Source organism: Dama dama, chromosome 20, assembly GCF_033118175.1.
Source record: "Dama dama isolate Ldn47 chromosome 20, ASM3311817v1, whole genome shotgun sequence".
In the NCBI taxonomy this organism is placed as follows: Eukaryota; Metazoa; Chordata; class Mammalia; order Artiodactyla; family Cervidae; genus Dama; species Dama dama.
The window spans coordinates 78191271-78205205 of record NC_083700.1 but is presented as its reverse complement, the minus strand read 5'-3'; the positions used below and the strand labels follow the sequence as shown (position 1 = coordinate 78205205).

The window sequence follows — 13935 nt, the reverse complement described above, 5'->3', positions numbered from 1 at the left end:
AGCCTGCCAGAACTTTTGACCTACAGAACTGAGAGATAACAAATGGGGGTTATTTTTAAACAATTTAATTTGTGATAATTAGTCATGCATCGAGGGGATGTTTGAAAGAAAAACACTTGTGTCAGAGAAGAGGAGATTGTGATTTCTGTGTGGCTTTTCTTTGGGAAAATAAATAAATTTTCTTTGGTTATCTAAATCTATTAGATTTAACAAATCTATCTACATTTTCTTTAGTTATCTAAATCTATCTCTTGGGGATGTCTGTAAGCAAGAACTGCTCATGGAGAACCTCTTATTGCTAGATATATAATATTCGTTAATTTGAGGTATGTAAATATTTTCTTTTAAAGAAGTAAGTTATGTATTAGGTTAGTGTAAAGAGGGTAACTTTTTTGAGCACTTTATTTTTTCTTTTTGCTCAGAACTTTTTTTAAATGGAATATAGTTGCTTTACAAAGTTGTGTTGGTTTCTATTGTATGATCAAGTAGATCAGCCATATGCATACCTATATCCCCTCTTGGACTTCCCTTCCAGTGCCCCCTGCCCCTGCCTCAGGTGCACCTAACTGAGCTTCCTGAGCTTTATAGCAGCTTCCAACTAGGTGGTAGTATATATATATATCAATCTCAATCTCCCAATTCATCCCACCCCCACTCTTTCCCTTAAGTCCATATGTCTGTTCTCTGTGTCTGGATCTCTATTCCTGGCTTGGAAATAGCTTCATCTGTACCATTTTTCTGTATTCCACACATGTGCATTAATACACAGTATTTGTTTTTCTCTTTCTGACTTCACTCTATATGACAGACTCTAGGCCCATCCGTGTCTTTACAAATGACCCTGTTTTGTTCCTTTTAGTGACTGAGTCATGACTCAGTAAAGAATCTGCAATGCAGGAGACCTGGATTTGATCCCTGGGTTGGGAAGATCCCCTGGTGAAGGGAGTGGCAACCCGCCCCAGTATTCTTGCCTGGAAAATTCTGTGGACAGAGATGCCTGGTGGGCTACAGTCCATGAGGTTGCAGCGTTGGACACGCCTGAGCGACTCACACACACTCAGTATTCCATTGTATATATGTGCCGCATCTTATGTATCTGTTCATCTCTCATTGGACACTTAGGGTGGTTCCTTGTCCTGGCTGTTGTGACTGGTGGGGCAGTGAACATTGGGGTGCATGTGTCCTTTTGAATTATGGTTTTCTCAGGGCATATGCCCAGGAGTGGGGTTGCTGGGTCATGTGGTTCTGCTGTGTTTAGTCTTTCAAGGAACCTCCATACTGTCCTCCACAGTGGCTATATCAACTTACATTCCCACCGGCAGTGTAGGAGGGTTCCCTTTTTTCCACATCCTCTCCAGCACTTACTGTTCGTAGATTTTTTGATAATGGCCATTCTGACTGGTGTGAATTGATAACCTCATTGTAGTTTTGATTTATATTTCCCTGTAATTACTTTGCCAACAAAGGTCCATCTGGTCAAGGCTATGGTTTTTCCAGTGGTCGTGTACGGATGTGAGTTGGACTGTGAAGAAAGCTGAGCACCGAACAATTGATGCTTTTGAACTATGGTGTTGGAGAAGACTCTTGAGAGTCCCTTGGACTGCAAGGAGATCCAGCCAGTCCATCCTAAAGGAGATCATCCTGGGTGTTCACTGGAAGGACTGATGCTGAAGCTGAAACTCTAATACGTTGGCCACCTCATGCGAAGAGTTGACTCATTGGAAAAGACCCTGATGCTGGGGAAGATTGAGGGCAGGAGGAGAAGGGGACGACAGAGGATGAGATGGCTGGATGGTATCACCGACTCAGTGGACATGAGTTTGAGTAGACTCCGGGAGTTGGTGATGGACAGGAAGGCCTGGCATGCTGTGATTCACAGGGTCGCAGAGTCGGACACGACGGAGTGACTGAACTGAACTGAATAATTAGTGATGTTGAGCATCTTTTCATCTATATGTCTTCTTTGGAGAAATGTCAATTGAGGTCTTCTGCCTGTTTTTTGATTGGGTTGTTTTTCTGATACTGAGCTGCATGGGCTGTTTGTGTCTTTTGGCGACTAGTCCTTTGTTGCTTCGTTTGCAAATATTTTCTCTCATCCTGAGGGTTGTCTTTTCATCTTGTTTATGATTTCCTTTGCTGTGCAAGAGCTTTTAAGTTTAATTAGGTCCCATTTGTTTATTTTTGTTTTTATTTTCATTGCTTTAGGAGGTAGATCAAATATTTTCTTTTAAAAAAGTGAGCTATGTATTAGGTTAGTGTAAAGAGAGTAATTTTTGAGCACTTTAAAAGTATTGGTTTATGTTTAGGTTGTAAAATAATCTCAGAAAAGAATGCTGTACTGGAGTTGATTAAGATATGTAGAAACAAATATGCATTTAAATATTCAAAGTCTGCTTTTTGCTAGATGTTGGAGACCTTTTTACGAACAAGGTCAGATGCATGGTATTTGCTATTTACTAAGCCTGCAGTCTAAGGAAGATTCAGGTATATAAGCAGTTAAAATACAGATGATGGTTGCTATGAGTGTTGTGATGGGAAAAGTAAAAAATGCTCTGGGAGTACAGAAGAAGGATATCTACTCCACACTTGAGAAATTCAGAAAGGCTTCTTAGAGAATTTCATTTAAGTTGAAACCCAGGGAGAGAGAAATAAACTAGGGGAAGGGAGCTAAAGAGAGGGGTGAGGAATATTCATAGCAATACGCAGAGTTTGAGAAGTGTAGTGATTCAACATAAGGCTAGCACATGAAGCAGGACCAGATGATTGTAAGCTATTTAAGAGAATTTGAATTTTATTTTAAAGAAAATGAGAGTCCACTGAAATATTTAAACAAGGGAGTGATGCATTCAGACGTCTAGCTGTCAAAAAGTAAAATTGTTGCTTTTATCTCCCAACCTTTGTTCTTAACCCTGATCTCTGCTCTAAGGTTAGGAGGTTAGTGATGTCATAAGTGTTAGAAATGTGATGGAAATGAATATTTCATAGATTTTATTTTTGTATCACTGATACTTAAGATATAGTATAGTAGTTCAGCATGTTTGCTCTAAAGTCTGTCAAATTGTGTTTGAATCCCAGACTCATTACATATTGTCTGTACAAGTTCCTTCTCTAGGCCTCAGTAACCTTGGCTATAAAGTCAATAATAATATCCAACTTAAAAATCCAGACCATGGGGTTGTTATGGTTAAACAAGATTATTTCAGTAAAAAGCCTGGGATAAAGTAAAAATTCAGTAAATTATTATTATTATTATACTGCTAATAAAAAAGCTGAAAGTTTACTAATCTTTTTTAGGCCAAGTCAAAATGTTCCTCTGGCAAAAACTTGGTATTCAAATGAACTTTCCAGCAAAACAGCTGCATTGAAAGCTGTTAAAAATTTAGCTGAGTTAAAATTGACACCACATTTTCTCAGCCAAGGTGACTTCCCTGGTGGCTCAGACGGTAAAGCGTCTGCCTAAAGTGCTGGAGACCGGGTCCAATCCCTAGGTCAGGAAGATCTCCTGGAGAAAAGGAAATGGCAACCCACTTTGGTATTCTTGCCTGGAAAATCCCATGGACGGTGGAGCCTGGTAGGCTACAGTCCATAGGGTTGCAGAGAGTTGGGCTCAACTGAGCAACTTCACGTTCTTTCACACCTTACTCACCCAATATCATGAAATGTATCTGGCCTTGTGTTGGGCCAAAAAAAGTATTATCTGGTGTGTAACATTCGAAGGCAGTTCTAAGCCAGCAATGGCATACATAGGTGTAGCTCCTCGGTGAGACATCAGAGGTGGAAATAAAAATTTGGAGACCACTGGCATGAAGATAGGATTTAAGTCATCACAAGAGATGTAGAAAAAACTACTGATAACATTTAACACCCATTCATAATAAAAGCTCATAGCAAATAGGAATAGAAGTTTCCCAAACTTAAAGATTATCTCCAGAAACCAAAAGCAATCGTATTCAATGGTAAAATATTTAAAAATTTCCCTGTGAGATTAAGGGCAATACCAGAATCACTTTATGGCTAGAATAATGTAGCTAACTCTAACTGACTAAAAACTAAGTGAATAAAGCATTTTACAACTTTTGGAAGACAGTAGATTATATATAATATTTATATTAATTTGTATTTATATACATACATGAGCAAATATGCCAGCAAAATGCAGTATGCCAGCAAATTTGGAAAACTCAGCAGTGGCCACAGGACTAGAAAAGGTCAGTTTTCATTCCAATCCCAAAGAAAGGCAATGACAAAGAATGTTAAAACTATTGCACAATTGCACTCATCTCACATGCTAGCTAAGTAATGCTCAAAATTCTCCAAGCCAGCCTTCAACAGTATGTGAACCATGAACTTCCAGATGTTCAAGCTGGTTTTAGAAAAGGCAGAGGAACCAGAGATCAAACTGCCAACATCCGTTGGATTGTCGAAAAAGCAAGAGAGTTCCAGAAAAAACATCTACTTTTGCTTTGACTACACCAAAGCCTTTGTGTGGATCACAAGAAACTGTGGAAAATTCTTCAAGAGATGGGAATACCAGACCACCTGACCTGCCTCCTGAGAAACCTGTATGCAGGTCAAGAGGCAACAGTTAGAACTAGACATGGAACAACAGACTGGTTCCAAAGTGGGAAAAGAATAAGTCAAAGCTGAATATTATCACCCTGCTTATTTAACTTATATGCAGAGTACATCATGCAAAATACTGGGCTGGATGAAGCACAAGCTGGAATTGAGATTGCTGGGAGAAATATCAGTAACCTCAGATATGCAGATGACACCACCCTTATGGCAGAAAATGAAGAAGAACTAAAGAACCTCTTGATGAGAGTGAAAGAGGAGGGTGAAAAAGTTGGCTTAAAACTTAGCATTCAAAAAACTAAGACCATGGCATCTGGTCCCATCACTTCATGGCAAATAGATGGGGAAATAATGGAAACAGTGGCTGACTTTATTTTCTTGGGCTCCAAAATCACAGCAGATGGTAATTGCAGCCATGAAATTAAAAGATGCTTGCTCCTTGGAAGAAAAGCTATGACCAACCTAGACAACATATTTAAAAGCAGAGACATTACTTTGTGGACCAAGGTCTGTCTAGTCAAAGCTGTGGTTTTTCCAGTAGTCATGTGTGGAAGTGAAAGTTGAAGAAAGCTGAGTACCTAAGAATTGATGCTTTTGAAATGTGGTGTTGGAGAAGACTCTTGAGAGTCCCTTGGACTGCAAGGAGATCCAACCAGTAAATCCTAAAGGAAATCAGTCCTGAATATTCATTGGAAGGACTGATGCTGAAGCTGAAACTCCAATACTTTGGCCACTTGATGCAAAGAACTGACTCATTGAAAAAGACCCTGATGCTGGGAAAGGTTGAAGGCAGGAGGAGAAGGGGATGACAGAGAATAAAATAGTTGGATGGCATCACCGACTTGATGGACATGAGTTTGAGCAAGCTCCAGGAGTTGGTGATGGACAGGGAAGCCTGGCGTGCTGCAGTCTATGGGGTCACAAAGAGTTGGACACGACTGAGCAACTGAACTGATCTGACATCCATAGAGAAGTTGACTGGTTGATTGAGGGGGCTACCTAATCTAAAATCTGGTGAGGCATACCAACAGGTTAGAAACTCAGGCAGGTGTCATTGCTACAGTCTTATTTATTTGGCTGCATCAAATCTTCCTTGTGGTGTATGGTCTAGTTGTGGCCCAGGATCTAGAGTGTGTGGGCTCAGTAGTTGCAGCACATGAGCTTAATTGCACCGTGGCCTGTGCACTGTTAGTTCCCTGACCAAGGATAGAACCTGTAGCCCCTGTGTTGGAAGATGGATTCTTAACCTCTGGTCCACCCTGGGAGCCCTGTTGCTACGATCTTAAGGCAGGATTTCTTCTTCAGAATACCCGTTTTTCTCTTCATGTCTTCAGTTGATTAGATGGGGCCCAACCATATTATTAAAGGTGATTCCTTCACTTTAGAGTAAGCTGTTTGCAGATGTTAACCATATCTATAAAATACCTTTACAGCAACACCTAGATTATCGAGTTTAATAACTAGATTCTGTAGCCAAGTTCACATATAAAACTATCCATCACAGTGCCCTGCCTTATTAATCAAGGGAATGTAAATCAAGAGCACAAGGAAGTATGACTTTATATCCACTAAACTGACAAAATTTTAAGTATCTGGTAAGACCAAGCATTGTAAGGACTCTCATATATTGATGGGAATGTAAACTGTAATAGTCATTCTGATAAAGAAGTTGGCACTGTCTTACAAAGATGTACGTAGCCTAGGATGTTCACGCCTTCAGAAATTTTTGCCCGTGAACACCAGGAGATATGTAAAACTTACAAGAAGGTGATAGTAGTTTTAAATATATATATATAAAAGTAGCAAAACGACAACAGCCTGGAAACAAATCAAGTATTCATTGATAAAAAAGTAGATCAGTAAATCATTCTGAAATCACAGAATGGAATATTAATCAGTAGTGAATAAATACACAGTAGCCATGTGGATCATGAGTGAATTTTAAAAACATAATATTGAGTATAAAATGCAAGGCACAGAAGATTAAAATAGCATAATACCATTTTTATTAAAGCTCAGAAACAAACCAACAGAATATATTGTTAGGGAATGCAAACCTATGTGAGGACCCTAGCTATGGGGGATGGGCCAGTGAAGGAAGGCATAGTGGGTTAGAACAGTGTTGCCAGTGTTCTACTCTTTTAAGTTTGGTGTTGAACTCCTGCGTGCTTATTTCAGTATAATGCCTCATATTATATGTTACAGATAATCCTTTTGTATTATCAAATCATTTTACATTTTATAAGAACATAAATAAAACTATTGGGTTGACCAAAAAGTTCATTTGGGTCCCATCTTATGGAAAAACACAGATGAACTTTTTGGCCAACCCAATATTTTTTTCATTCCAAAAAAAGTGAAATTTTAAAGAAGAGTGTTTTAATCTATGAAAGTTATTTTTATAATCTATCTATCTATCTATCTATATATATATAGCTGATTTAAAGTCTATGAAGGGCTTAGAAGACAGTATGATTCAGATTTAATACTAAGGCTGGCTTTCACTCAGGAAGAGGTCCAGATGAGCTGAAACAATGGTTGTTTAACTTTTGGGGGTTTATTGATTGACTGCTTTGAGCTGAAAGTTATTGAACCTCTTCCCAGAAAACATTTCATATGTGGAAAACTTTTCAGTTCCAGGGAGTGATGGTGAATCTGGTCTGGAAATAGGTTACTAAAGCTGTCTAACAGTTAGCAATTTTGATGAGCCATCTTACTGTAAGAAATGTGTAGCCGATATTGCTAGTCAGAGGACAAAGAGTCTTCATCAAAGGTGCGACTTCATTCGTTAAAGTTAGTTTGTAAATTCATAGATGTGTCATAAAGCTAGATTAGAATAGGGAGACATGATCTCAGTACTTTCAGTTTTGTGTGATGGGTATCATAGTCGGATTTTGGCAAGTGGTTGTCAGGACTCTCTTTCAGGTTTTAATTTTTTAATTTGGCCAGCTTGCCAAGGCTCAAATTGAGGAGTGACCTACTTTTTCCTGGGTCAGAGCAACCAGGGCATGGGGAAAAATAATTCTTTCTTCCTTTGCAGGAAGTTTTGTAAACTTTCTCAGTTGGCAAAGTCTCCTATTCCACATTTGATACATGGGAAAGCTGTGCTTAGAAATATGGGTATTTTAAAAATAAAATTTCCAACCTGCAAAAATGGATCCTTGAAAACATAAGATTTCTCTCAGGTGGTTCTCTCAGCTAAATGAGTGATATAACATGTCATTGTTTATGGATACTTGATAAAGTGAAGAGCGGTGTCATGTTTTCTTTGTCTGGCATTTGACAGCTGTTAACTAGTGAAATGAGAGATTAGAGTTTGTGCCACTGAAAGCATACACTTGATGTCTTCAAACAAAACTGTGTCACCTTCTATATAAAGTATTCAATTAGCCTATTGGCAAGATGTGTAGGGTATGCTTTGGAGAGAGAGACGTTTTCTTTGTTTCTTATGCTGTTTTCTAAGTCCAATAAGATGTTGATACTTACAAGATAAAAAATTATCATAGCTATATATAAACTATATATTGATTGTATTACTATACAATTCATCAGTGTTTTACACAACTGGTAAGTATATATATTTTAAAATATTGACTAATAAAGAATACTAAATTATCAACTTTACCTTTCTTATCTTTCTTATATAAAAGATGATTGTCTTGTTTTCACCCAGCTTGTTTTATACTTTGCCTGTTTTGTCAGTTTCCCCACCCCCTTGTATTGGGTTGAAAGAGAAAGTGTTTCTCAGTTTGAAACTATCCTCTTACTTATTTTTCATTTCCATATGATCCCTTATTAAGGCACTAGAAGTATTGGTCTTTTAACTGTCTGTGGCAGTGTACTATTTTTAGTTAATCCTAGAAGGAATAAGTCAGTACAGCATAGAGGTTAAGAGTGTACTTCCCTGGAACCTAACCAGTTGGTGAATCTACACTCAGAAAATAACTAAGTGTAAGACCTTGGCAAGTTGCTTGAATTTTCTCTACTCTGTGGTTTCCTGTGTTTTTAATAAAAGGGTGACTTCAATGCTCTGGTACCTAGTAAAAACTGAGTGAATGTTAACTATAAAAATAGCAGTAATAAGAATTATTATTCTTGAATTAATTATTGATAGATTGCAGACTTAACATCCTAGCACTTATGTCTGTTTTAACATCCTAGCACTTATGTCTGTTTAGTGTATTTGTTTGTAATACAGAACAGGTTGGCTCTACCACTCTCTATCTGGGTCTAAATGTCCAGTAATGTGATGGTTCAATTCCTTTAAAAAATAATAATGGTATCTGTTGTATATTATGAGTAAAATTTTCAAGGCCTAAGATCAAATGAATGACAAATTATAATCACTTTAATGTTTATGTGAGTGCCTAGTATGTTCAAAGCAATATCGGTAATATATAGATAAAATATAGTTCTTGTACTCAAGTAGTATAATTTAATAGAAGGGATTAGAGAAATAGAAACAAAATATAGTGTATTTTCCCAGGGGGATGGAAGTTATGATATCAGAATTTAAGAATTCAGAATGGACTAGTAATACAAGCTGAACAAACCAGAAAACCAGTTTAAGCATCTTGGGGAACTGAGGGGAAAGAAATTGGGCTGCATACTGTAATTTGAGGGTTATTGCTTCATACCCAGGGATCTCTAGGTTAGGTTTTAATTTATTTAAATTTTTAATTTAATTTCTTCTTCATATTGGTATTACCACCTACGGATGTGTGTGTGTGTAATTGCTCAGTCGTGTCTCTTTGTGACCCCATGGACTGTAGCCCACTAGGGGGATTCTCCAGGCAAGAATACTGAAGTGGTTTGTCATGCCCTCCTCCAGGGGATCTTCCCAACCCAGTGATCGAACCCAGGTCTCCCACATTGCAGGTGGATACTTTACCATCTGAGCCACTCGGGAAGCCCAAGAATACTGGAGTGTGTAGCCTATCCCTCCTCCAGGGGACCTTCCTGACTCAGGATTTGAACCAGGGTCTCCTGCATTGCAGGCAGATTCCTGAGCTACCAGGGAAGCCCTCTACAAGTGTAATACTTGTTAAAAACTCAGTTTGTAGTACCCAAGTAGAAATGTTTAACATTTCTGTAAGAGAGTCATAAAGTATGACCAGTGTTAACATAGAGGTGATGTACTATGGGAAAGAATTAGGAAAAAATCTTCATAGAAGAATATTTGAGCTGGGATTTCAAAGGATGCATGTGATTCCAGGTGAATTTGGGATCTGTAGTAGTTGTTTGCCCCATGGAAGTTCAAAGTGTTGGCATAAATTCAGAATGAAGATTGTACATGGTATACTCTTGAGAGAGGAGGAGTTCATCGGAGCAGGAATGTGGGCATATGTAGGAGTTTGTTGGGAGATAAATTTGAAGAGGTAAGTTGGTGCCAGATCTGGTGGGCCTTGACTGCCTTTAATTTAAATGAGTGATAAAGAACCACAGAGGACTCTTACATGGGGAACGGTGATGGTAGTGGTGGTGGGCTAATACAGATGGATTATCCACCAACCGCACCTGTGTGTTCATTGAGTTCATGTTTTGTCTCTTTCAGGAAGTTCATGATTTATTACAAGACTATGAATTAAAATACTGTTATGTGGACAGAAATAAGCGAACAGGTAAGATTTCTGTTCTAAGCATTTGATTTTATTTTAATTCTGCATGTTGTCATTATAGAGCAAAAAAGCCAAGTGTCTTTTTATTCTTAAACTAATCTCTGAATTTCTTAAACATTAAATCATATACACATTATATAATTTATTTTCTGAAGGTAATATAAGTATTCTAAATTTTAGTCACATAAATTAATGCAGCTTTAGGGAGCGCATTCTACCACATGGACACTGGTGCTGTCAAGAACCACTTTAGAATCCTACATCTAGGTTATTAGTGTCTGACCTGGCCCTGCCCACCAGCCTGTCTGGACCACTGCTGGGATGCATCAGGCCAAGCAACTAACAGGGTAGGAATACAGCCCCCCTAATCAATAGGCAGGTTGCCTTAAGACCCCTTGAGCCCACAGGGGTCACACTAGACCCTGTCCACCAGAGCAGCTAGGACCCAGTTCTACATACCACTAGCCCTGGGACCCCTGGGTCCCTGCAGCCAGCCACCAATGGGCAGGACCCCCTTGGGCTCTGACCCAGCCTACCGGTGGGCTAGCTGTAGCCTCTCAACCAGCCTTACTCACCAGTGGGCAGACACCATTCCCAAGCCCACCACAGCCCCATAGCCTGCCATGACAGGACCTAGCCCATCACCAGCAGTCTAGCATCAGCTCTGAGACAACCAGGTTCCCCAGAATCTAGCCCCACCTATCAGGAAGTCAACACAAGCTATAGGGCACCTAGGACTCCAGAGCCAATTGTATTGGGAACCAGCCCCACACGCTGATGGACTAAAACCAGCTCAAGGATACTCAGGGCCCTTCAATTGAAGATCCTTGGACATGACTCCATCCACCAGTGAGCCATCACTAGCTCTGGGACCCCTCGGGCCCTGTAGCCAGAGACCCCAGGACACAACTCTGGCTACCAGTTGGCCAGCACAAACCCCAGAACCCAGATTTACCTACTGGTGGGCCAGCACCAGTCCTGGGAGTCTCTTGGATCCCAATGCTGCCCACCAGCAGGCAGGCCTACATCAGCCTCAGGGCCATCACATCCCTGCAGCCTGTTTTGTTAGAATTTAACCAACACACAGCAGGATGATATCAGCTCCAGGACCCCTCATGCCCTGGCTCTGCACACCACCAGGCCAGTATCAGTTCTGGACACCTTGTGCCCCTTAGCATCCAGAATCCAGCACCACCCACCAGTGGGTTGACACCAGATTTGGAACTCCTAGGGCACTGCAGCTGAAAAACCTGGTGGGGGGAGGGGGCGGTGCCTAGCTTTGTCTGCCGATGAGCTGGCACCAACCCTGGGACACCCTGGGTCCCAGCTCTGCCCATCAGCAGGCCAACACCAGCTCTTGGACTGCTTAGCCAGTTGCCCCAGAATCCAGGCAGTGGAACAGCACCAGCTTTGGGATACCCCAGAACCTACAGCCAGCCATGTCAAGAAGCAGCCTCTCCACCAACAGTCCAAAACTAAATCAGGAACCCTAGTCCTGCAACCACCCCTTTGCCCAGAACTCATCTTTGCCCATGAGAGAGCCAGCACTGGCTCCTCAGCTTGTGACATGGTCCCACCAACCAACGTCAGCAGCTTCTTCACAATGCAGGGCCTGGCAACCGGCTGGACCAGGCAGCCACACCTACCAGACTTCCTGTAGTGGTCAGCCTGCCACACAGAAGGACCCATGCAGCTCACATGGGGGGCACCCCTAGGGTATATAGCTCTGGCGGCCAGACAGGAGTGCACTGTTGGCACACATAGGACGTCTCCTACAAAAGGTCACTCCTCCAAGCCAGGGTGTAACCAACCTCCCAGATATGTAGAAACAGCAAATCAGACAAAACAAGGTGCCCAAAGAGCATGTTCCGAAAGAACAAGCGAGAATAAAACTCCAGAAGAGCTATGTGAAGTGGAGATAGGCAGTCTACTTGAGAAATAGTCAAGGTAGTGATTGTGAAGCTGATCAGAGAACTTGGGAGAAGATAGGTTATACAGGGTAAGAAGTTAGATGTTTTTAACAAAGGATCAGAAAATTTAAAAAAGAACCAAACAGAGATAAAGAATGCAGTAACTGAAATAAAGAAGAGCAGGATGGTGGATTCTTTCTACTGCACCAGAAGGGATCAAAAGTAGATTAAATGATAAGAGGAATGAATCAGTGAGCTGGAAGACAGGAGTAGAAATTACTGATGCTTAACAGAAAAAAGAATAAAAAGAAATGAGGATGGTTTAAAAGACCTCAGAGACAACATCAGGCCCACTAACATTACAGAGATCCAAGAAGGAGAAGAGAGAGAGGCAAAGAACATGTTTGAAGACATAATAACTGAAAAGCTTCCCTAACCTGAGAAAGAAAACAAGCATTCAGATACAAGAAGCACAGAGAGTCTCAAACAGGATCAATCCAAAGAGGACCAAAGCAAGACACTTTGTGATTAAAATGGCAAAAAATAAAGACAGTATAAAAAGCAGCAAAGTGTGTTTATAATAGCCAGGACATGGAAGCAACCTAGATGCCCATCAGCAGATGAATGGATAAGGAAGCTGTGGTACATATACACCATGGAATATTACTCAGCCGTTAAAAAGAATTCATTTGAATCAGTCCTAATGAGATGGATGAAACTGGAGCCCCTTATACAGAGTGAAGTAAGCCAGAAAGATAAAGAACATTACAGCATACTAACACATATATATGGAATTTAGAAAGATGGTAACGATAACCCTATATGCAAAACAGAAAAAGAGACACAGAAATACAGAACAGACTTTTGAACTCTGTGGGAGAATGTGAGGGTGGGATATTTCAAAAGAACAGCATGTATACTATCTATGGTGAAACAGATCACCAGCCCAGGTGGGATGCGTGAGACAAGTGCTCGGGGCCTGGTGCACTGGGAAGACCCAGAGGAATCGGGTGGAGAGGGAGGTGGGAGGGGGGATTGGGATGGGGAATACGTGTAGATCTATGGCTGATTCATATCAATGTATGACAAAACCCACTGAAATGTTGTGAAGTAATTAGCCTCCAACTAATAAAAAAAAAAAAATAAGATAATAAAAAAAAAAAAAGCAGCAAGGGAAAAGTAGTAAGTTATATACAAGGAAACGCCTGTCAGGCAATCAGCTGACTTTTCCGCAGAAACTATGCAGGCAAGAAGGGAGTGGCACAATATATTTAAAGTGATGAGAGGGCAGAACCTATAGCCAAGAATACTATACCAAGAAAGACTTTCATTCAGATTTGATGGGGAGATTGAAAGCTTTACGGGCTTCCCTTGTGGCTCCGCTAGTAAAGAATCTGCCTACAATGCGGGAGACCTGGGTTTGGAAAATCCCTGGAGAAGGGAAAGGCTAGCCACTCCAGTATTCTGGCCTGGAGAATTCCATGGACTATGCAGTGTGCTGTGTAGTCCATGGGGCCACAGAGAGTTGGACACAACTGAGAAACTTTCACTTTCACTTTGAAAGTTTTACACACAAGTAGCATCCAAAGCACCAGTTTGGATGGGTTCACAGGTATTTTCTATTAAATGTTTGGAGAAGAGTTAACATGTATCCTTCTCAAACTACTCAAAAGAATTACAAAGGAATGGATGCTTCTGAACTCATTCTACAAGGCCAGCATCACCCTGATAACAAAACCAAAAATACCACAAAAATTGAAAAGTACAAGACAGTATGACTGATGAATGTGAATGTAAAAATCCTCAACAAAATATCAGCAAACTGAAATCAG

At 40.5% G+C, this 13935-nt stretch overlaps 1 protein-coding gene across 1 annotated transcript in view; it reads left to right on the top strand.

Annotated features, from left to right (window-relative positions):
• Positions 1-13935, top strand: part of RAVER2 (ribonucleoprotein, PTB binding 2) — a 136511-nt gene that overhangs the window by 18140 nt on the left and 104436 nt on the right. Inside the window, exon 2 of the mRNA XM_061168461.1 lies at positions 10130-10196. Within this exon, the coding sequence (XP_061024444.1) occupies positions 10130-10196 (67 nt within the window). The remainder of the gene's footprint in view (positions 1-10129; positions 10197-13935) is intronic.